The sequence below is a fragment of the Sus scrofa genome, chromosome 2 (assembly GCF_000003025.6).
Source record: "Sus scrofa isolate TJ Tabasco breed Duroc chromosome 2, Sscrofa11.1, whole genome shotgun sequence".
Classification (NCBI taxonomy): domain Eukaryota; kingdom Metazoa; phylum Chordata; class Mammalia; order Artiodactyla; family Suidae; genus Sus; species Sus scrofa.
The window spans coordinates 141,237,417-141,262,076 of record NC_010444.4 but is presented as its reverse complement, the minus strand read 5'-3'; the positions used below and the strand labels follow the sequence as shown (position 1 = coordinate 141,262,076).

The following is a 24,660-nucleotide window of genomic DNA, read 5'->3' as shown; positions in this document are numbered from 1 at the left end:
TGACCTGTTTCAATGACTGGCTGAGAAGCCCACACAGGCGCTTGAGGGGGACTCCTTCGCCTTCACAGTGCGGGCACCTTGCCCACGGGTGTGGGCCATTCGCCTCACAGGCGGGTATTTGGCCCAGATTCGGATCCCTCCTCCTCCTCCGGGCATCTTCCTGGAGCCCAGGAGTTACGACCTCCAGCAGAGGCAGCCTCATTCTCTCTGTCTAGTGTGACAAACCACACGCAAGCACACGGAGGGGGGTGAGAAACAGCCGACGCGGCTCAAGAAGAGCAAAAGTTCTCTCACCTAAGTTGCCTTGTTTCAAGAGTTACTACAATAAAAACCCCACAAAAGAGAATGACTTCAGTTACCCTAAAACTATGGCACACAGGGCCTTGACGGGGTGATCCTGTGGCCCGAGGCGTTAAAAAACAACAACAAAAAAAGAAGTTTTAGGTGCATATTCCCTCAGGCAGACAAGCCCCAACAAAGTGAGAGCTTCACCCAGATGACTTTTTAATAGTACTAAGTCCCTTAAATAGAACTTTCTAGGGCTAGGGATTGTCTTCAGTGCCTGATGTGTATTAACAAATCACACAAAATCCTAAAATAGATACTATTATTACCACCACTTTAATGAGTGTGGAAACTAAGGCACAGAAAGGTTGATGCGCACACAATCTCACTGGATTCACATCCGGGAAGGCTGGCTAGCCTGTGCCATTACTCACTCGGTTATAATGCCTCTTTAATGGAAGTTTATAATCTCTAATTGTATTGCATTACGATAATTTGGCAGTATGTGAAATGAACTCGTCTGCCCCGGTCTAGGCTCAGAGAAATGATCTGTAAGCCTCACACACTTGGCAGCCTGCTGTGCCACTTGTGATAAGAGAACAGAATGGACTGGTGACATCATGGCTCCAAAAGTCCAGTCCAGTCAAGCAGGCTCATCTCTGCTTCAGTCTTAAAAACGCTGTTTATTAGTTTGATAAGGTAGCTATTAAAAACACCGAGCAGAGACACTCAGACCAAAGGACGCTCAGGAAGAAGGTGAACAGGAACCGACTAGATGGTCTTCTCCATCTTGAGCCCCCCGTGCTCAAGGCACAGCACGGGGAACATGACCAACGACAGGAGGGCCACGAGGCCACGTTTTACATGGACCAGGAAAGTGCTAGTTGGTTGAGTGCCTATCTCAAATCGAGATGAGCCACACACATCTAGCAAGTTAGCGTGTGAAGGGAAAAGGGGGACGGTCCAGGCCAATCAAAACAGCAAACCTGTCCAGTCAGAGTCGCAAGAGTATGTGAAGGGCAAAAGCTGATGCAAGGGACACTAAGGGAGGTCATCATCATACTGTCCACCCAGCAGTTTCTTCACATGGATACACACAGCTGCCCTGACACTGCAGCCCACGGGGATCAAGGTGGGCTATGGGCTTTATTTTACTGCTCCATTCTGTCCTTTTTTTCTGCTTTTTAGGGCCACACCGAGGCACATGGAAGTTCCTAGGCTAGGGGTCGAATGGAAGCTGTAGCCCCTGGCCTACGCCACAGCCACGTGGGATCCGAGCCACATCTGCGACCTACACCACAGCTCATGGCAACGCCGAATCCTTAACCCACGAAGCAAGGCCAGGGATCAAACCCGCATCCTCAAGGATACTAGTTGGATTCGTTTGTGCTGTGCCCCAACGGGAACTCCTGACTGCTGCATTGTGGACAGATATTTACCTAACATACTCAACACTACGGAATCTAATAAAGTGTGTTCTCAGCACATCCTGCCAGCAAGGTTGTTGTGAGGGACTGAGCCCATGCCAAAAGCAGTATCACCACTGGAGAGTCTGGTCCAGCGCCAATAAACACAACCAGCAGCTCAGTTCTACTATTATTTATTTTTTTAAATATTTTTGAAAAAATATACTTTTTTTACAATATTTTCAACTTAAACACTATTCACACTGAACACGTATGGCAGCTTAACCTACCCAAATATGAAGTTTAAGAAGCCAAAACTGTTCTAGCTTTGTTAAAAGAAAAGTTGTGCTGCAGACTATTGTAGTGATGGTTAACAAAGCAAGGAAAAGCACCACTCAAAGAATGCGACTCCTTTGTTCAAGTGGATTAGGGGTCGGTCAAATGCTGGACTTTACACAGGTAGAGCTGTGATGCAGGGACTCCTTAGGAGAGGATGCAATTCTCAAATCGCATACTTTCTCAGATGTAACAGGAGGAGCATTTAGTATTTCCTACGTGGTAACATAACGTAAAAGCCAGGACTTCGGTTCACTACCTTCTAACCTCAGTAACCAAAGACAAACTTGTCTATGATAAATTAGTTCAAATCAACTAACACGCCTTCTGCAGAAAAAGGAGATTGTTTTTGATGGGGACAAATGCAAATTTAAGTCTGAACTGAGAAATTCTCTGAACAACTAGAACTTAATTTAAATTTAAAAGAAGTGTGGACATTAACAAGTGTCAGCTAACCCTAAAGGACCAGTTTCATCTCAAAAACGACAATTCACTAAGATTTAGAGGTCTCTGAATTTGGTGCTTTGACACAACTTGACTGGTGCTTCTTTCCTCGCTGTCTTTACATCAAGCTATGGGGCCAATTCTATTTTCAGTAAACGTTTGACAGCTTTTTACTTAATAACAGTCTCAGCACTTTTATTAAGCATGCAAGACTAACAAAACTTTGGCAATGCATAAGTGTAACACAGTGACAAGAGAGAGCTTTTACAATTAAGTCTTCTAATACTGCCTTCACAGTGTGGAAATTGTGCTACATCCACCAAAAGAGGGCCCCGTCTACTCAAATATTTTAGTACTTCACCCCAGGAACAAACTCCTTTGCATTTGGATTCAGATTGCTCTTGACCTGGAAAATAAGTACATAAAAAAGCAAGTTCATTAACGAATAGCTACACATACTCAGAAGTATTCAACCCAGATCCACATGCAAAAATATCTTCCAAAAATACAAAAGCAAGAATACAGTTATAACATCAAACCTAAATCAAAGCTATAGCAGGGAAAGCAGGAACCAGATGTAAGCTATGTACACTGTATCAGATTTTATCAACTCTCTAAAAAGGAAGTGGGAATTGAAATTCAATTCCAGAAACCCACTAACTTCATCATCAACCAAAGTGTCACAGAACAAGGAATTCTGTTCATCTTATACTTTGTTTCAACAGTTCCCCACTATGTCTAATAACAAGTGCGTTGAAATGATTCAAGTGGCTAGGGAATAGTTTATGGATTAATTTTACTTTATGCTACTCCTTGAAACTGTAGAGTTGTCTTTCTACAACTGCTGTATTCTAATTCCCACAGGAAGCATGGTATATAAAAGGAAAAGAAAACTACATGGGGAGTCAGAAGACCTAAGCTGAATCCCAGCTCCGCTAACTTCCTCTGTAGGCCTAGATAAGGCACTGTCTCTGGGACCCTGCTCTTCCATCAGTTAAGGGCAGAACAGACCAAAGGCCCTAACTAAGAGCCTTAGAGACTTGTACCACCATTATTCTACGTTTTTAAATTACTTTCCTAAGTAGATGTGTCGGCATATAGGGAACGGCTGGAAATTTTCCTCAACCGCATCTCAACGCAAGTTGATAAAGACAAAAAGAAACCAGGATGGATTCCAGGGGCTGAAATGTAGGTATGCTGGCAGGCTTTTAGACTGAATCTAAGCCCCCAATGTCACTTACTTCAAGACCAAAGCATATTAAAATTAAACAGTGTGTTGGAGCAATAATTTTAGTTTCATAATTTACACACAATCATTCCCTTTTCTTAAGGGAAATACAGCTAAACTTTAAAAGTCTGAGGTTTAAATTAAAAAAGCAATGTGGAGTTCCCGTCGTGGCGCAGTGGTTAACGAATCCGACTAGGAACCATGAGGTTGCGGGTTCGGTCCCTGCCCTTGCTCAGTGGGTTAACGATCCGGCGTTGCCGTGAGCTGTGCTGTAGGTTGCAGACGCGGCTCGGATCCCGAGTTGCTGTGGCTCTAGTGTAGGCCGGTGGCTACAGCTCCGATTCAACCCCTAGCCTGGGAACCTCCATATGCCGCGGGAGCGGCCCAAGAAATAGCAACAACAACAAAACAACAACAAAAAAGACAAAAGACCAAAAAAAAAAAAAAAAAAAAAAAAAAAAAAAGCAATGTTCTTGAATGTATATTCGTTTGGCAACTACAAAAGAATAAGAAAATCTCGAATAGACTTGAATCAAATCAGTTTCTAGACAATGGAATTCTACTTGGTCCACTTAAAAGTATATGTTATACCCAGCAGAAGGGGTCACTCCTCAGAGCAACCAGGATTGCTGGGGGAGTGACAAATGCAGCCATAAGCAAGCATATCCCAACAGACTATTCACACAGCACCTAGATGTTTAACTGGGTTACTGCAATTTACTGCAACAAAAGTTATACGACAATGTAAATTTCAGTATTCTCTATACAGCCCTTGAGAAGAGTGGTTTCCAAATGCCTGATGCGGCAGGTTGGCAGTATCCTCTGGGAGTGCGCTTAAAGTCAGCATGCCTAGATGATTGATTCTGCAGGTCTGGGATGACGCTGAGAAAATTAAATTCCAGAGGACCATCTTACGAAAGCAACTGGAGACTGTCCATATGGACAGAAAATTTAATATTCTGACCTGAAATCATTTCCTCTTAATTTAGTGAAGGACTCATCAGGGTTTACCCCAGTCCTAGTGCTTAGTTAACACAATTCCTGAAGAAACTTTTTTTTTTTTTTTTTTTTTTTTGTCTTTTTGCTATTTCTTGGGCCACTCCTGCGGCACATGGAGGTTCCCAGGCTAGGGGTCTAATCGGAGCTGTAGCCGCCGGCCTACGCCAGAGCCACAGCAACGCAGGATCCAAGCCGTGTCTGCGACCCACACCACAGCTCACAGCAACGCCGGATCCTTAACCCACTGAGCGAGGCCAGGGACCGAACCCGCAACCTCATGGTTCCTAGTCGGATTCGTTAACCACTGCGCCACGACGGGAACTCCTGAAGAAACTTTTTACTACAACTGTACCATCAGTGATGAGACAATAGGAACTGAAAATAGAAGTAAACAGGTTTGTGTTTCTTTTCTGTCAAGTGCTCATAGAAGTCCTAATTAATCACAGTTCCAAACCAAGTTATGGTAACGCAATGAAAATCCTGGGTCATGAAAAAGCCTCCAAAATTTTATCTTTTAGAAAAAATCTGCACTTTCATCAACTACTTAAGACAAAATTAAAGAGCAAAACCTCTCCATCAAACTACTTTTGTATAGGCCAGTCGCATGAACATACTATGAACTAATGCTTTATGAACTTGCGTGTCCTAAGGCGACATCGCTATCAAAGCTAAAAGCAGTGGCCGGAAGTCTGTCAGCAGCCTCAGACTAGCTCCACAGTGTTGCCAGACCTCACTCCATGTCCTAAGTGCGACTGGGAGGCCTCTGCTTCCACAGTAAGCAGCGGTACCATTTCTGAAGGGGAAGAGATGGAGAACTCTTCTGAAACAGATGACTGCTGCTTTTCCACTTACGGGAAAGATGAGCTAGGTTTTAAAAAGATGAAAAATAACTCTTTACCACAAGATCTTCCAGGGAAGAGCCATCACTGATAACAAGGTCATTAAATTGGTCTTGGATTTGGTCCATAGTTTGTGGGAGATCTCGAGCTGGAATAAACCACTCATGCTCCTCTTCTTCTTCCAGCATTTCTTGGAAACAACGTTCAATAAATTCTTCTTCCCATAACTCCTCTTCTATCTGGATTTACAATAAAAGATAATTTTATAGCACTCTTGGTAAGATGTCACTAGGAAAGGCTTAACATATCTTGAAGTAAACCATTTAAAAACACAATGCTGTACTTCCTCCTCTGTTTCTGTGCTAAGGAGAAAAAAGAATCTTCTCCATAAAACCTGGGAAGATCTGATTAGGGTTTTGCTACATCTTTACTTCTCAGAGTATTCCGTTCTTCCCCTGAGGGTGGCGGGGAGGAAATAACAAAGAAGCGTTCTCATCAAGGAATGTGTATCAGAGTTACCTACAATACTCGAACTACACAAACCCTGAACCCACCCAAAAATGACTGGGGAAAAACCCTACGGCTCTGAAGAGGGTCAGGTCAGGGTATGCGTTAAAAAAAAAAAAAAAAAGGCAAATTGATTCTCACTGAAATAAGACTGTATGGCTTTACTCTTGAATATGTATAACTGGATACAGTGAAATCAAACTGGCTACTGATTACCAAAGCCACGATCAGGAAGAAACTAGGCGAAAGATGGAAACAGGTACTAGAAATATGGGAATAAAAGACATCTATCGGAGTTCCCATTGTGGCGCAGTGGTTAATGAATCCGACTAGGAACCATGAGGTTGCCGGTTCGGTCCCTGGCCTTGCTCAGTGGGTTAAGGATCTGGTGTTGCCGTGAGCTGTGGTGTAGGTCGCAGATGCAGCTCAGATCCTGCGTTGCTGTGGCTGAGGCATAGGCCGGCAGCTGCAGCTCCAATTAGACCCCTAGCCTGAGGACCTCCATGTGCTGTGGGAATGGCCTTAGATGTCTTTTTTTTTTTTTTTTTGGTCTTTTTGCCTTTTCTATCAATGTATGAGAGTCCTTTACAGAGACAGGGGTGTCACACTTTGAGGCTGATCAGAATGAAAACCTTAGGTGAAAAACGGTACAATCTGTACCCTGGTACCTGTGCCCATTTGTTTCTGATTCCTGTTCCCTTGACTTCCAGGGCAATAGAAGTCTGACAGGTGTAAGGCAGTGGTTTCAAAACTGAGTCAGAATCATTATGGGAGCTTATTTATTTATTTATTTTTTAGGGCTGCACTTGCAGCATATGGAAGTTCCCAGGCCAGGGGTCAATGCTGGATCCTTAACCCACTGAGCGAGGCCAGGGATCAAGCCCTCGTCCTTATGGATACTAGTCGGGCTTGTCACCGATGAGCCACAAGGGGAACTCCCCATCTGGGAGCTTTTAAAAAACAAGTTTCCCAGGTTCCACCCTACTCCTCCTGAAAAAAGCTCCCTAGTTTTATTTCAACGAGTAGTCAAACCTGGTAGTAATCATCAAATAAAATAGGAATACTAGAACACAAATCCACAGACTTCATGTTAAGACCAATAAAAAACACATTTCAGGGCTAAGTGCACTCATATTATCATTATTTTCTCCTTTTTAGGGCTGCACCTGCAGCATATGGAGTTTGCAGGCTAGGCGTCAAACTGGAGCTGTAGCTGCTGGCCTACACCACAGCCATGGCAACACCAGATCCAAGTGGCATCTGTGGCCTAGGCTGCAGCTTGCTGCAACCTCGGATCCGTTCATCTACTGAGTGAGGCCAGGGATTGAACCTGTGTTCTCATGGATACTTGTCAGATTCTTAACCTGCTAAGCCACAATGAGAACTCCTAAAATTACATTATTTGAAGGCTGTCAAGGGCTAAAAAAAAAGAATGTGCTTATACACAAAACTAACTTGTCTGTTGAATTCCTCTTCATTTTCCATCCACATGTATTCTGCAAATGGATTGTCATCTTCATGAGAATGACCGTTAATAATCACATCTTCATTGATGATGCTTGGGCTAGTACTGCTGCGACTTGGATCTTTCATGGTTGGCGTTAGATGTAGTTTTTAACCTTAAAAGAAGAACAATACAGTTAATATAGTCAGTCATTCTTTCAGTTCTTAGTGAGCATCTGTTAGTACCAGGTGTCATGGTTAGGCACAGGATATATTAATGCACATGATAAAATGAGCAACCGGAAAGCTCCATTTTTATCCCATGTGATTTTAATGTTTAAGATGTTTAAGGAATAGGGAGTTCAACCAGCTATAAGGAAAAAAAATAAAATCAAAAAAAATGAGGGCGTTCCTATTGTGGCTCAGCTGTAATGAACCTGAGTTTGTAGTATCCGCGAGGATCTGGATTCAATCCCTGGCCTTGCTCAGTGGGTTAAGGATCCAGCGTTGCCATTAGCTGAGGTGTAAGTTGCAGACGTGGCTCAGATCCCGAGTTGCTGTGGCTACAGCTCCAATTTGACCCCTAGCCTGAATACTTCCATATGCCGCAGGTACAACCCTAAAAAGCCAAAAACAAAACAAAAAAAGTTTAAGAAATAGATGAAAATTGAGTTCCCATTGTGGCACAGTGGAAACGAATCCAACTAGGAACCATGAGGCTGCAGCTTCGATTCTTGGCCTCGCTCAGGGGGTTAAGGATCCCGTGTTGCTGTGAGCTGTGGTGTAGGTAGCGGATGTGGCTCGGATCTGGCATTGTTGTGGCTCTGGCATAGGCCAGAGGCTACAGCTCCGATGCAACCCCTTGCCTTGGAACCTCCATATGCCACAGGTGCAGCCCTAAAGAGACAAAAAAAAAAAAAAAAAAAAAAAAAGTAAAAAGAAATAGATGAAAATAGCCTAGCTTCATCTAATAACAGTAAACAAAGGCATTCACGTGCTTAACTGGAATCTCCAAACCATCCACTTTTTAAAAAAACTGGATATCCCGTGCTTTATAAAACAAGCATGGTCTGGAAGACTTAGGTCATCAAGAGATTTTATGAAAAGCAAATTCTACTTTTTAAAACTGATGTTAAAAAGCCCAGAGACTGAAAGTGAAACTTTTAATAATTCTTAGTTTCTCAGTCACAAGGTAAGCTCTGGCTCTCAACTTCATAGCCCATTCTCTATTTGCTTTATTTTTGGGTCCACGCTGAGGTCCTGTATGCATGGATTTCCCCCACTGTCCAGTGAGTTTCAGGCACCTAATCTCACACACTAGGTCTGGTTTCTTATGCTCTATTCAATAGGTAAAGACACGATCTAACCTAATCGATATATTGTAGGCTAAAGTTCAAAGCATAAAGTTTCAGATTCTACAACTGTCTACCAATTCATGAACTCTGCTAAAATTGGGTTTACATAAAGCAAGAATCATTTGTACATAAATCCAACATGGGTGTGACTTGTGCCAAAGGAAGGAAAAAACATACCTAACTTGAACATACAGTCAAAAAAAACTTCAGGCCTTCTTACTCCAAAGTTATCATAATCAAGTAGAACATTCAAACCAAAGTCTCCTACCAGAAAATTTTTTTTTGGGGGGGGGGTTTATGGTTCAGGAAGAGACTTGTTCTATGTATGTTGCCTGGCCCTTTAAATTCATTTTATGGACTTAAGAGGATTTAAGTGTAATAAAAATGTATAGCTGTTCCTGTAACATGAATTTAGTCTCTAAGCTGGGGTGGGGGTCCTATCCTGACACACACATGCATTTTCCTCAATACTGAATACTAATGACAATCATGGTGATAACATTTTAAATTGTTGTTAGGCCCCAAATTAAAAATTGCTGAGAACTTCTGCCTTACTTGTTGTATGTACAGGAAAGAAAGGCAGAGATGGTCTGAAATTTATGTGCTAGGGTGTGGGTAAAAAACATGATGTGGGTTAGGAAAGTAAAGCACTGTGAAAGCAGACAAGACAGAAAACAGATGAGCGCTGTCTCTGATGTTTTTATTTATCATGAATTTTGGATTAAATAAACCCCTTTATTTTGACAACAAGTTCTGATTAAAGTGAAACCAGTTTCTCTAAAGAAAATTACTTATTCTTTTCCCTTTTTTTTTTTATTTTTAAATTTTATGGCCACACTGATGGCACATGGAAGTTCCTGGGCCAGGGATTGAACGCAAGCCACTGCTGGGACAACACAGGATACTTAACCTGCTGTGCCACAGCAGGAAAGCCTAAATGCAACTTCTTTAAAAGAAAGAAGTGTTTTCCACACATTTCATGATCATAACCTTATGTAAACAATGAAAAATCAACACCAGCAAATTCTATAGTCTGGAAATCCCCAGGGACTCACTCTCCTTCCTTGTTTGATGCTAATTAGTAACAAAATATAAACACTGCTTAGCAAAAAGGGCCCAACCCCTGCATTTGACAAGGCTTTGATCAGCTTTTTGCCCATTATCACCTCGTCAAACAACCTGTGGCTTTGGTATAGATCCCAGTGCAAGAGTCTACGAGGGACAGTAAATGAAATTTCACTGTCAAGCAGTATTTGGGAAACAAACCATAACAGAAATCAACTGGTACCTGGGCGCCAATCTTCATAATTTAGATAGCTGAAGAAAGAACAACTGCTGACCAGAGTTCTGCTACAGCCAGCCAAGAGACAAGCCAGAGGGTAAGGATCATTTACTTTCAGAATGGTGACAGACCTACATTTACTGAGTACGAGGTGTTCTAATATAAGTAAGGTATTGTATCCGACTTAATTTTCTTCCATGACCTTTCCTGGTCCTTCTCAAGAACACTCTTTATAGTGTGTCCTTTGTGTTTTGCTCTTTTAAGGAACTGAGCACATGTAGTTCAAATACAAGATTAAAAGTGTTTGGCATCTGTCAAAAGCAGTAAAGGCAAATGTAGGAGCGAGTGCCAGCAAAGAACAATAACTGGGGCAAACAAGAGACAAAGCAAAAAGCCTGGGAGGAAAGGCTGGCCAAGGAGATGGTTTCGAACAAAAGCTTTGAGAAGCTCCTGCATGCTCTGGGAAACCAAAAAGGCCACGGGCATGCCCAGTGCTGGGGGCCCACTCAGAAGAGACCTATGAAGGCCTTATACCCATCAGACTTCAGGTTTTGCACATAAAAAAAGGCTTAAGAAAGAGATGCAAACTGCCTGGGTGTTAAAGGTGTGTCTCAGCTACCAAAAAACCCATCTGCAAAGACCAGGAGAGTTTACGGAGTTCCCGTTGTGGCTCAGTGGCTAACGAATCCAACTAGGAACCATGAGATTGAGGGTTCGATCCCTGGCCTCGCTCAGTGGGTTAAGGATCCGGAGGTGCCATAAGCTGTGTGTGGTGTAGGTCGCAGATGTGGCTCGGATCCCGTGTTGCTGTGGCTCTGGTGTAGGCTGGCGGCTACAGCTCCGATTCGACCCCTAGCCTGGGAATCTACATATGCCGTGGAAGCAGCCCAAGAAATGGCAAAAAGACCAAAAAAAAAAAAAAAAAAAAAAAAGACCAGGAGAGTTTTATTTTTTGCTTATGGGTATTTAATGAAATCTCTTGTAAATAACTAGCTGACAACTAAGCTAACGGAACAGAGACGTCAGCGGCCATACAAAAAATAATACAAACTTTTACCCAATTAATTCAGAAAGGTCACCAAACAAACAACAAGCAGAACAACCACCTTGAAGAGAGGGGAGAATGTGATTTCACAGCACTCACGACATTCAGTTTTCAACAAAAATTATGAGGCATGCGAAGAAATAAGAGAGTATGGCCTATTAACAGGAAAAAAATAAATTGTAACTATTACTGAGGAGGCCTAGACATTAGGCTTGTTAGACAAAGACTAAATCAGGTGGGTTTTTTTTTTTTTGGATTAACTTGAATCCATATGAAGAAATCAACAATAATTACATAGGTAAATACAAAAGTCACTAATACTGTATTTTTTTGGCTTTTAACTCTTCTTTTTCTCTCTCTATAAAACTAAATTTGTATGAGTCCATTCTTGCTACAAAGATGTTAGTTGTAATCCCCAGTGTAACCTCTAGGAAAACAATTTTAAAAAATACAGTAAATGGTTTCTTGCTGGGTCTTACCGCTTCATTAAGAGGCAGCCCAAAAGAAGTAACTTCAAAATTCCACCAGTCAATGAGCTCAAATTTATATGTGTTAGTCTCTGTGGCAGAAAAAAAGCTTTTCTCTAGAATAAAACCAACAAAAGTTTAAAGAGGAACTCCTGGCAACACAACAGGAGCACCTATTAAGCAAAATAAGTGCTGTCTGTGGGCACAATGTAGATAATGACAAGTATTATAAATAAAACATCTGGGAAGTAAACCATACCAATCTGCTGCTATCTTTTCTTTGTTCATGCTTCAATAAAAACCACTTTAAAAGTGGCAAAAATAAACTGAGAAAGCCAATAAATTCCCCCCCTTGGGGGCTGAAGGTGCAGCATATAGGATTTCCCAGGCTAGTGGTCAAATGGGAGCTGCAGCTGCTGGCCTACACCACAGCCACAGCAATAGCAATGTGGGATCCGAGCCACGCCTGAGACCTATACCACAGCTCATGGCAACAGTGGATCCCCAACCCACTGAACAAGACCAGGGATCGAACCCTCATCCTTACGGATACTAGTCAGATTCGTTGCCATTGCGCCACAAGGGAACTCCCATACTTAACTTTTTAATGGATACAGCAACAGTTACTCAACCACTTCCCTGTGATGCACGTTTATATTTCTAGTTTTTTCACTTCAGTCCCGCTCTTTTCCTTTTTTTTTGTCTTTTTGTTTGCCATTTTTTGGGCCACTCCTGCAACATATGGAGGTTCCCAGGCTAGCGGTCCAATCGGAGCCGCAGCTGCTGGCCTACACCAGAGCCATAGCAATGTGGGATCTGAGCCGCATCTTTGACCTACACCACAGCTCACGGCAACGCCGGATCCTTAACCCACTGAGCAAGGCCGGGGATCGAACCCGCAACCTCATGGTTCCTAGTTGGATTCGTTAACCACTGAGCTATGACGGGAACTCCACTTCAGTCCTGCTTTGACCACACTTGAGTATTGTGCTATTTCTATTGGTGCTTTCTGCAGGATATACATTCTCATGAATAGGAACAGCCAGGTCAAAGGCCACATGCACTTGTAGCTTTAAGAAAGATTATTTCAGAAATACTGTGGTAATGTACATTTCTGTAATACACTGAGTGCTCCCATTTCTCTGCATCTTCAACAATTTAATATAACCAATATAGCAAAAATGTTTCATTTTTTGTTTTTTTTTTGCAAAAACATAAAAAACTTTTGCAATCAGATGGGCTTAAAAAGAATCTCGGGGGAGTTCCTGTTGTGGCTCAGTTAACGAATCCGACTAGGAACCATGAGATTGCAGGTTTGATCCCTGGTCTTAGTGGGTTAAGGATCTGGCATTGCCGTGAGCTGTGGTGTAGGTCATAGATGCGGCTCGGATCCCGAGTTGCTGTGGCTCTGGCGTATGCTGGCGGCTACAGCTCTGATTCGACCTCTAGCCTGGGAACCTCCATATGCCGCGGGAGTGGCCCAAGAAATGGCAAAAAGACAAAAAGACAAAAAAAAAAAAAAAAAAAAGAATCTCAGAATTTCCCTTGCAGCACAGTGTAAACAAATCCAACTAGGAACCATGAGATCCCTGACCTCACTCAATGAGTTAAGGATCTGGCGTTGCCATGAGCAGTGTGGTGTAGGTTGCAGACCCGAGTATCATCTGTGATCTTCACTTCACTTCAGCTGATGGCAATGGCAATGCTAGATCCTTAACCCACTGAGCGAGGCCAGGGATCGAACCTGCAACCTCATGGTTCCTAGTCGGATTCGTTAACCACTGAGCCACGATGGGAATTCCGAGCCTCCCTATTCTAAGCTTCGACCCTAAAAGGCTACACACACAGGTGACAGAAAACAACTCCTACTCTCTCTGAGCACATCAAAAGAAAAGGTGGAAGGGAACAGACGCTATGACTCTGGCTGGTCTTCCTGTAGGAAGAATAAATCCTCATCACCTGGGAGGTCCACACCATCCCAGGTCATGAACCGAGTATGAAATGGTCCTGAATTGGTAGTGTCCTTCGTGCCAGTGTCTGGCAAGAGCAAATGTATAAAATCCTTGGCTGGACAACATCTTCATTCTGAGCCTTCAGTTCCTCAAAAAATAACTTTTCAAGGGCAATGAAGAGTACAAAATAATAGACAACCAAATCCAGGAAAAAAAGCAAGAAGCAGTGGAATTTACAGAAAGCATAATCAGATCCATGTGTCAAACCCACACAAATGACAAATGATTATTATATATCAAGCTTAAAAATACCTTCAGAAAACAGCTAAGTATTAAAAAATGCACAGTAGATCTATAAAAGAGCCAAATAAAACTTCTAGATATACAGAAATCACAACACAAATAAGAATGTAATAGGTCTGGCAGCGTATGAGATACCATGGGAGTTCCCTGGTGGCCTGCTGGGTTAAGTATCCAGCACTGTCACTGCTGTAAGCTCTGGTTACAGCTGTGGTGGGAATTTGATCCTGGCCTGGGAACTTTTTTTTATGGCCACACCACCGGCATATGGAAGTTTCCGGGCCAGTGACTGAATCCAAGCTGCAGCTGCAGTCTGTGAGGCAGCTGCAGCAAGGTCAGATCCTTTTACCCACTGTGCCAGCCAGGGATCAAACTCATGCCTCCACACCAACCCAAGCCACTGCAGTGAGGTTCTTAACCCACTGTATCACAATGGGAGCTCCAGCGGCCTGGGAATCTCTACTTGTCTCGGGCACAGTCCCCCACCAAAAAAAAATTAAAAACAAACAAAACAGAATTAGAAGACAAAAGAAAGTATTCAGAAAACAGCAAAAAGATGGAAAACAAAAGATGGTTCAAACAACAAAGAGGTCTCAGTGGTTAACCCAACCGACTAGAATCCATGAGGAAGAGGGTTCAATCCCTGGCCTCGATCAGTGTGTTAAGGATTCAGCGTTGCCATGAGCTGTGGTGTAGGTATCAGACACAGCTTGTATCTGGTGTTGCTGTGGTGTAGGTTGGCAGCTACAGCTCCAATTTGACCTCTAGCCTGGGAACTTCCATATGGTGTGGGTGCGGCCCCCAAAAGACACACACACGCAAAAACCTCTAAGAATCACAAAGTGAGATACATAAAATAAATAAAAAACAAGATACAAATATAATCAAACTGCAGAATATCAAAACGAATTCTAAAACCAAAAAAAGACACTGTTTTTAAAAAAAGCAATGAGAAAAACCAAGTGCTTTTCAACAGTAATAATGAAACACTAAAGACCACCCTCAAAGAAAGTAACTGCAAAACCAGAGTGCTAGAACCCTACAGAAAACAGCTTTCAAGCAAATGAACTAGAAATTTTCCATCCTTACATTCAGCAATCATTTGGATAAAAGAATTATGGGATTCCTGAAGATAAATGAATCAAAAAATTTTAAACTAATATATGACTAACAAACTTTTATCTTTCTTTTTTTTTTGGCCACATCAGCAGCATGTGGAAGTTTCCAGGCCAGGGAATGAACCCACACCATAGCAGTGACAATGCTGGATTCTTAACCCACTGCACACCACTTGGGAACTCCTAATTTTGTTTTTCTTATTTCGATTGGTCTATACAGGTTTTCTACCTCTCTGGTTAATTACAGTAATTTATATTTCACTAAAATTTCATTTCTTCAGATTTCAATTTTGCTATAATAGAAGCTATTCTAACTTCTGTATTACAATTGGTTTGACTATGTTTCTCTTTTCCTCAATTAGGTCTAATATGGATTTATCAAAAATTTTCAGCTTTACAATTTGCAGACCATTGAGTGTAATAAACTCTTTATATATAAAAAAGAGACGGATATGTGTGTATGGTTACAGTTTGCAAATGCACAGAACCTCTGGAAAGATAGAAAAGAATATGAGAAGCAAATTATATCTGATAAGGGACTTGAACCTAGATTATACAGAGAATTATTACAACTCAATTAACAGAAGGACAGACAACCAATTTAAAAATGGGCAAAGGACTTGAATACAGTTCTCTAAAGGCCGATAAACACATGGAAAGATGTTGAACATCCTTACCCATCAGGGAAATGCAAATCAAAACCATGAGATACCACTTTATTTATTTAGCCACACTCACAGCATATGGAAGTTCCTGGGCCAGGGACGGAATCTGAGCTGCAGATGCAACCTATGTCGCAGCACGGCAATGCTGGATCCTTAATCCACTGAGCTGGGCACTGAACCCACGCCTCCGCAGAGATAATGCTGGGTCTTTACCGTGATGCACTAGAGTGGGAACTCCGAGATGCCACTCTACATATTAGAATGGCCCTAATTAATAAAAGATAGTAACAGGAGTTCACTTGTGATGCAGCAGTTTGAGGATCTGGTGTTGTCACTGCCTCAGTTCAGGGTGCTGCTGTGGTGTGGGTTTGATCCCTGGCCTGTGAATTTCCACATGCCAGATGTGGCCAAAAAAAGGTAGTATCAAGTATTGGTGAAAAGTGGAGAAACTGGAACCCTCATTCACTGTGGGTAAGAAGATTAAAATGGTGCTGCTGCTTTGGGGAACAGTCTTGCAGTTCCTCAAAAGTTAAACATTAAACCTTATAACCCAGCAATTCCACTCCTAGGTATATAACCAAGACAAATGTAAATACATGTCTACACAAAAATTTAAAGCTCACCAATGTTCACTGCAGTGTTATTCATAGCCAAAAAGCAGATACAACCCAAAGGTCCACTAGCTGATAAATGGACCAACAGTGAACACACTACGCGAAATGAAAGAAGCCAGTCACAAAGGAACACACTATCATATGACAGGTAATGGGTACAACACTTCTTTTTTGGGGTAATGAAAATACTCTAAAATTGTCGTGGTGGATGCACAACTCTGTGAATATCCTAAAACCCACGCTACTATACACTTTGAATGGGTAAACTGCAAGGTATGTGAACTATAGTTTATTAAGAGCTACTAAAAACAAACAAAACTGAGAATATTGGTTGCCTACAGGGAAGAGAACTACATGGCTAGGGATATTTTTTGCATTTTCTGAGTTTTGAATGGATTACCTATTATAAATTCAACATTAGGAGTACCTGCTGTGGTTCAGTGGGTTAAGAATCTGACTTCAGTGACTTGGGTTTGATCCTGAGCCCTGCTCAGTGGGTTAAAGGATGCGGGCTTGCTGCAGCCGCACTGTAGGTCGAAGCTGCTGCTTGGATTCAATTCAAGCCCAGGAGATTTTATATGCTGAGTGTGGCCATAGAAAAAAATAATAAATAAATATTCAACTTTAATAAATAAAATTCCTGCTTTTGGTTTTATCTATTTTTCCTATTTTTGTTTACTTTATTGTTTTCTTACATTATTTTCTCTTCCCTTCTACATAATTTCAATTTATTGCTCTTTGTTTTTCAAGTGGACAAATAATTTTCCACCTTTCACTTAATAAAAAATTTTCCCTAGAAGTTTTAATATAGAGTATAGTTACCAATTTTAGGTAATTACAATGTACTTAGAGTGAGCTAGAAATTATTCAGAAGAATGTAGTTTCCAAGTGATTAAGGTTCTTTTGGTTACCTCTTTACTTTTTTTGGCTGTGCCTGTGGCATGGGGAGGTTCTGGGGCCAGGGATTAAACCCAAGCTAAAGCAGTGACAATGCCAAATCCTTAATCCAGAGTCATCAAGGAACTCTTCTTTTGGCTGCCTTTTTGTTTTTTGTTTTTTTTAAGGGCCGCACCACTACATATGGAAAATCCCAGGCTAGGGGCTGAATCTGAGAATCTGAGCCACAGCTGCTGGCCTATTGTACGGCCACAGCTATGTCAATCTGAACCGAGTCTGAGACCCACACCACAGTTTAAGGAAATGCCTGAGTGGGGCCAGGGATAGAACCTGCAACCTCATGGATACCAGTCAGGATCATTACCACTGAGCCACAACAAGAATGCCTACCTTTTTTTTTTTTAAAGGGCCACACCCAAGGCATATGGAAGTTCCTGGAACTAGGGGCTGAACAGGAGCTGCAAGCTGCTGGTCTATGCCACAGCTACAGGCGATCCAAGCTGGACATGCTGTGGCAATGGCAGATCCTTAACCCACTGAGTGAGGTCAGGGATTGAACCTATATCCTCATGGATATGAGTTGGGTTCTTAACTCACTGAGCCACAACACCACGAACTCCTTTTGGTTACCTTTTGATACCTAATTTCTAGTTTTACTATGTGAAAAACGTGTGACTTCTATTTCTAACATACAAAAATGATTTATATATATTAGGCTGATCTTTTCAACTTGGTTAATTTTGAAAGTGATGCATTCAAGACCTCCTTTCCCCCCCTCCTTTTTTGGCTACAGCATGTGGAAGTTCTGAGGCAAGGGATCAAACCCCTACCACAGCACCTATCCAAGCTGCTGCAGTGACAAGTCCAGACCCTTAACCCAGACCCACAAGGGAACTGCCCAAGTCCTCTACTTTAACAGCTAGATTATTTAAACCAGTCTGAGAATATGTCTCATAGAAAATTTTTGGTAACTCATGCTTGGGTTCATCTTCCATCAAAACTTCATGTTTGGAGTTCCTGTCGTGGCGCAGTGGTTAACAAATCCGACTAGGAATCATGAGGTTGTGGGTTCGGTCCCTGCCCTTGCTTAGTGGGTTAACGATCCGGTGTTGCTGTGAGCTGTGGTGTAGGCTGCAGACGCGGCTCGGATCCTGCATTGCTGTGGCTCTGGCGTAGGTCGGTGGCTACAGCTCTGATTCGACCCCTAGCCTGGGAACCTCCATATGCCGCGGGAGCGGCCCGAGAAATAGCAAAAAGACAAAAAACAAACAAACAAACAACAAAAAAACCTTCATGTTTGGAGTTCCCATAGTGGCGCAGTGGTAACGAACCCAACTAGTATCCATGAGGACACAGGTTCGATCCCTGACCTTCCTCAGTGGATTAAGGATCTGGCACTGCTGTGAGCTGTGGTGAAAGTCCCAGAGGCGGCTCAGATCTGGTGTTACTGTGGTGTAGGCCAGCAGCTACAGCTCCGACATGAACCCTAGCCTGGGAACTTCCATATGCCGCCAGTGTGCACCCCCCTCCCCCCATAAAAGACAACAAAACAGAACAAACTTCATGTTTATGTTTCTTACAGCTTCTTTTTACCTTCTATTCCTGTAGTGTTTATTTTCCTATTTTAAGCAGATTAAAAAAATTAAACTTGATTTTCTATAACTCATCAACTACTGTGAAATCTGTTGGGTTTTTTCCTCCCCAGTTTGAGATATAATTGACAGGCAGCACTGCATAGGTTTAAGGTGTACAGCACAATTATTTGACTCAAAACTATTATGAAATTAGTTTCCTCTCAATTAAAAACGCTTTTCCTTTCTTCAACATACTCAACTCAGTCCCTGATCCCAAATAAAGACCTTCAGAATGATTTTTCTTACCCACTTCCTCTCCCCACCCCATCTCCTGAGTTTTGTGGAAATAATTCAGCATTGTTAGATCTGCACTATTAGCTTTTCTCAGAGTATATATAAATATAGATACAGATATTTTAAAGAATCATCTTCCCCTAACTTGACATCTTTGTTTTGGCTTACTATTTCTTCAAAATATTACCTGATGATATAAATGTCTGAAACTGCCTTTTGTTTTCATACTTGCGGGGTTTTTTTTGTTTGTTTGTTTGTTTTTTGTCTTTTTTTGCTATTTCTTTGGGCTGCTCCCGCGGCATATGGAGGTTCCCAGGCTAGGGGTCGAATTGGAGCTGTAGCCCCCGGCCTATGCCAGAGCCACAGCAATGCAGGATCCGAGCCGAGTCTGCGACCTACACCTCAGCTCACGGCAACGCCGGATCGTTAACCCACTGAGCAAGGCCAGGGACTGAACCCGCAACCTCATGGTTCCTAGTCAGATTCGCTAACCACTGCGCCACGACGGGAACTCCGGTTCTGTAAATTATTTATTTTGCTTTTTAGGGCCGCACTCAGGGCACACGGAAGTTCCCAGGCTAGGGGTCCAATCGGAGCTACAGCTGCCGGGGCCTATGCCACAGCAACACAGGATCTGAGCCTCACCTGAGACCTACACCACAGCTCATGGCAATGCCAGATCCTTAACCCACTGAGCGAGTCCAGGGGTTCAAGTCCTGGTGCTGCAAAGACGCCACCAATCCTGCTGCACCACAGCAGAACCCCCAGATCTCCAGATTTAGACTCTTGTCTTTTCAGTACTCTACAAATATTCCAGCTTTCACCGTAGAAAATGTGTTTACTTTCTTTTGTAAAATGCTGTTTAGCTGACAGCCTAATATGAGAGCCTCACACTTAAAATTCAGAAACTTCACCAAATTTTGTTTAGGTGAGAGCGTTTTTTTTCCTATTAGCACTGCCAGGCACTTTCAATCTACAAACTATTTTCTTCAGCTACTTTTTCCCTCTTGAAATGCCTCTTACACAAACTGATTTTCAGCAGTGTCCATCCTTTTGAAGTTCCAGAAGATTTAAAAATATGGAAAATTTTTTTTGTCTTTTTGCCTTTTCTAGGGCCACTCCTGCGGCATATGGAGGTTCCCAGGCTGGGGGTCCAATCGGAGCTGTAGCCGCCAGCCTACACCAGAGCCACAGCAACGCGGGATCTGAGCTGCGTCTGCGACCTACATCACAGCTCATGGTAACGCCGGATCCTTAACCCACTGAGCGAGGCCAGGGATCAAACCCGAAACCTCGTGGTTCCTAGTCGGATTTGTTAACCACTGAGCCACAACGGGACCTCCCAGACCACTTTTTCTTATTCCTCTGGACTCTACAGTGAACTACTGTAAATGCAACCTTATTTATACATACATATATATTTAATGTATAAAACACGTATGTATTTTAGTATACTTGTTGTCCCTCTAGGAATTAGTGAGAGAGGATAAAAAAAAATTTTCTGCATCAGCCTCTGTTTTCAATTTAGAAGTTTGTGAGCAGCATCAAATTTTTGGTTTTAATATTCGGCAGTATAAAGCATGGTCTGTGGAACCACGCTGCCTTTCTAAGCTGTATGATGATGGGCTAAATTACTTAACCCGTGTCTCAGGTTCCCCATCTGTAAAATGGATATTAATAAGCATATCTTAGAGCCTTGCACATACTAGTGTTATCTATCTTGGTGCTTATTAAACATTTAGAGCAATTAAAAAATTGCTAGAGCAAGGAATAAGGTAAAAGTAACAGGTCCAAATACTTGCAGGAGTGAAACAATGCCACAGAAAGATCCCAAAGACTATAACCCTAATCTCAACCGTAGTGTAACCAGGATGATCAAGTGAGAATAAGGACGGCTCGATACTGCCTATCATCACTGCTGATGGAAACTCCAAGCACATCAGAAACACCATTCTTATTAAAAATGATACAAAAGTAAGAAGCAAAAGCAATTCAAATAAACTCACATTACACACCATAGAGGCCACCAGCTACATATATGTTTATATACATATACAGCTGTTTAAATGAAAATTAATTTTAATACAATTAAAATTTAAGTTCTTCTCTAGAATATATAAGCAACTTATACAACTCAACAGCAAAAAAACCAATCAATCAATGGAAAAATGGGCAAAAGACCTGAATAGACATTTCTCCAAAGAAGATATACAGATGGCCAACAAACACATGAAAAAATGCTCAACATCGCTGATTATAAGAGAAATGCAAATCAAAACTACCATGAGATACCACCTCACACCAGTCAGAATGGCCATCATTCATAAATCCACAAATGGCAAGTGCTGGAGGGGCTGTGGAGAAAAGGGAACCCTCCTGCACTGCTGGTGGAAATGTAAACTGGTACAGCCACTATGGACAACAGTTTGGAGATTCCTTAGAAATCTATACATAGAACTTCCATATGACCCTGCAATCCCACTCTTGGGCATCTATCCGGACAAAGCTCTACTTAAAAGAGACACATGCACCCGCATGTTCATGGCAGCACTATTCACAATAGCCAGGACATGGAAACAATCCAAATGTTCATCGACAGAGGATTGGATTCGGAAGATGTGGTATATATACACAATGGAATACTACTCAGCCATAAAAAAGAATGACATAATGCCATATGCAGCAACATGGATGGAACTAGAGAATCTCATCCTGAGTGAAATGAGCCAGAAAGACAAAGACAAATACCATATGATATCACTTATAACTGGAATCTAATATCCAGCACAAATGAACATCTCCTCAGAAAAGAAAATCATGGACTTGGAGAAGAGACTTGTGGCTGCCTGATGGGAGGGGGAGGGAGTGGGAGGGATCGGGAGCTTGGGCTTAGCAGACACAACTTAGAATAGATTTACAAGGAGATCCTGCTGAATAGCATTGAGAACTATGTCTAGATACTCATGTCGCAACAGAAGAAAGGGTGGGGGAAAAAACTAACTGCAATGTATACATCTAAGGATAACCTGACCCCCTTGCTGTACAGTGGGAAAATAAAATTAAAAAAAAAAAAAAAAGGAAAAAAAAATTTAAGTTCTTCAGTTGTACTTGCTACCTTTCAGGTGCTCAATAGAGATGTGCTTAGTACCACTGGACAGCACTGCTCTGAATAAGGAAATTAAGAAAAAAAAAGATTGAGTTACTGGAACTGAACCTCAGTCTGTATCATATACAAATTATTAATCCACCAGTGCAACAGGGTGATCCAGCACATGAAAACAACTTGGTTAACTTTAATCTTGATCTGGGTTCAAATCCCATATATGCCACCAAATCAGAGGCAAAACACTACAGTGGTTAAGAGCACATAATACCTGGCAGACCTGGATTTGAATTTCAGCTCTCATTAGCTGTGTAATACTGGACAAGTTACTTCACATCTCTCATTTACAATCTTCATTTTACGGGAGTACTTACTGACTAAAGATGTGGAAGATTAAATACTTGTAAAAGCTCTCTGAACAATGCTTGGCATTACAAGTGCTACAGAAGTATGTGCCTAATAAAATAATCTCTTAAGCTTCTATTTTCTCAATTTCAAAAGGAGCCAAATAAAACTTGCTCTGCTTATTTCACAGGCTGTTATAATATATATGAAAAGTTTGTAAATTAAAAGAATACATAAATGCACAAAAGGAAAAGTGACAGAACTTTTTCTTCCCATCTTCTTTCATCTCCCACAATATCCATGAAATTGCTGTGCTAATAGTGGACATTTTATAAATGTTTTATCTCTTCACTAAAATGGAGCATCTCTCTCCAGAGTCATGAAGGCGTAAACCTGAATAGTACACAGAATGCTTACTCAAAGAAAAGCCAACTAACTAAACGTACTGTTCCAAAGACGGAAGAGATAACCTACTTCAATTTGAGCTCTTAAGGAGGAATATGCAATATACCATAATAAAAATGCCTATTATCTCAATAAAATTTAAAGAAAAACAAAAATGCCCAAGCTCCCAGCTTTTAACCTTGAGTCTCTACTGCCTACTCCCATGCCTTAAAGAAACAGTTTAAGTAGGCTATATTTTTGGGGAAATTACCTTTTGTCAGACACTTGTGAAAAAAAAATTTAAGTTCTGCCCAAGTTCACACTTAAAAAGTAGCATGAATAGGCTAATTTACCCCAAATAGCCTCTTACAAACTGGAAACAAAAGCACAAAACAGCAAACACTGGAAACCTCATTTAAAATCCTTACAGAGACCCTTATTTGCAAACATAACCTACAGCCTGTAAAATTTCAAAAGGCATTTAACGAAAATGCAAAACAACATCTGGTAAACTGCTCAAATGCAATTTGTGAAAAATCATGCCACCAGGTTAATAAGGTGAGATTAGCCAGCATATATGCAAGATGGGAATTTATCTTCTGTTGAAATAAATGTCAAAAGCTGTCAGCTTCTCCCACGGCATACTGGAAGCCAAATTCTTTCTAGAGTTTGCAGTTTCTGTGAGGTGTTGGAGTTGCAAAACCAGGGAAAACAAGACAACAAAAGGAAGCAGAAAAGGCCCTTTTTTTGGCAGTTACTAGAAAATACTACTGCCGGCTGCTTCAACAAATGTTTAAAAAAAAAAAAAAAGCTTCGCCACAAGCCGTATATTTTTTTGATAGTGGGAAAAAGCACTGGAGAAAATTAAGGAATCAAATCAAAGAATGTGAACTGGATGGGCGCTCAAAGTTCATCTGGCTCAAAACAGTTCTGGAGTAGGAGTTCCCAGGACGCCAAAGGCCTTCCCATCCCAAGCACAGAATACAAGGTAACTAAAAATAAGGGGAAGAGGAAGGCGAAGAAACCGGAGAAAAGCGATCATCGGAAAGGTACAAGCCCGTGGACGGTTACAGAATGCTCCCCTAGGACGCTCGCCAGCCCGCCACTCCCTCCGCCCCTTTCTCTTCCCCCACCCAAGCTTCGGGAGGAGCGCGCAGGCGCAGCTAGTACGGGCTGCGCGTGGCGACGCGCAGGCGTAAAGTGGGGAGAAACAATGAGCTTTGTTGCCGAGGCGGCCGTGGGGGGCAGGGGGGAAAGGAGACGGGGGGCGGGGTGGTGGTGGTGAAGGAACTGGGGCGGGGGGGGAAACGACGCGAGAAAGTGCTATCCCAGCAACCCTCGCGCGCCACCGAGGACCCGGATAGAGAGCTGCGAGATCCAAATCATAAATAATAATGACAATGAAAAAGAAAGCGACGGCCATTTCTCAGAGAAGAAAGAGACCAAGTCGGTCCAAGACCATCCCTCAGACTCGGCTGGAAGAGGCAAGGAACAACGGAGGCCATACAGGCTTGGGGGCCAACAACCCGAGGTACCCTGTAGGCCCCTCAGCCGTCGCCGAGGAGCCATCCCTCGACGGCTGGGGCCGCCGCGCCCTTCTTGCCGCTCTGCCCGAGGGAACCCCTCACCCAGTGCACGGCAGCGGGGACGGCAGCCAACGAATCCGGTCGGCCTCCGCGGATCTCCACAGGCAGCGCCGCTCCCCCGCTCGACGCGCGCTTCGCCCGCCGCCTCCCTTCTCCAGTCCAAACAAACACCCCAGCCCGGAAGTGACTTCA

At 42.4% G+C, this 24,660-nt stretch overlaps 2 protein-coding genes across 8 annotated transcripts in view; one reads left to right on the top strand and one right to left on the bottom strand.

Annotated features, from left to right (window-relative positions):
* SLC23A1 (solute carrier family 23 member 1) overlaps positions 1-3,759 on the top strand; it is a 19,238-nt gene extending 15,479 nt beyond the window's left edge. For 5 of the 6 annotated variants that reach the window (XR_002341936.1, XM_021084869.1, XM_003123979.5 and 2 more), the window contains one exon: positions 3,336-3,759. The gene's annotated coding sequence lies outside the window, so the exon portion shown is untranslated. Of the gene's footprint in view, positions 1-68; positions 1,545-3,335 lie in introns of those variants that run through there. The other variant, XM_021084870.1, reaches the window with a different exon arrangement.
* PAIP2 (poly(A) binding protein interacting protein 2) lies at positions 1,870-24,660 on the bottom strand. Of its 2 annotated transcripts, none has more exons than XM_003123980.4 (4): positions 24,511-24,660; positions 7,500-7,663; positions 5,597-5,776; positions 1,870-2,877 (listed from the first exon to the last, which is right to left on the bottom strand). In XM_003123980.4, exons 2-4 carry the CDS (start codon positions 7,635-7,637, stop codon positions 2,821-2,823), a joined length of 375 nt encoding a protein of 124 aa, XP_003124028.1. In that variant the 5' UTR covers positions 7,638-7,663; positions 24,511-24,660; the 3' UTR covers positions 1,870-2,820. The 2 variants fall into 2 exon arrangements, with proteins under 2 accessions (XP_003124028.1, XP_020940530.1); XM_021084871.1 differs by lacking the exon at positions 24,511-24,660 and adding an exon at positions 11,649-11,770.

Excerpts from the sequence above, each read along its gene's own strand:
- PAIP2 (XM_003123980.4), bottom strand. The coding sequence starts at position 7,637 with ATGAAAGATCCAAGTCGCAGCAGTACTAGCCCAAGCATCATCAATGAA. Across the intron at positions 5,777-7,499 it reads AAGAGGAATTCAACAGACAA|ATAGAAGAGGAGTTATGGGA; the intron begins GTTAGTTTTGTG and ends TTGTAAATCCAG. Across the intron at positions 2,878-5,596 it reads CTTCCCTGGAAGATCTTGTG|GTCAAGAGCAATCTGAATCC; the intron begins GTAAAGAGTTAT and ends CTTATTTTCCAG.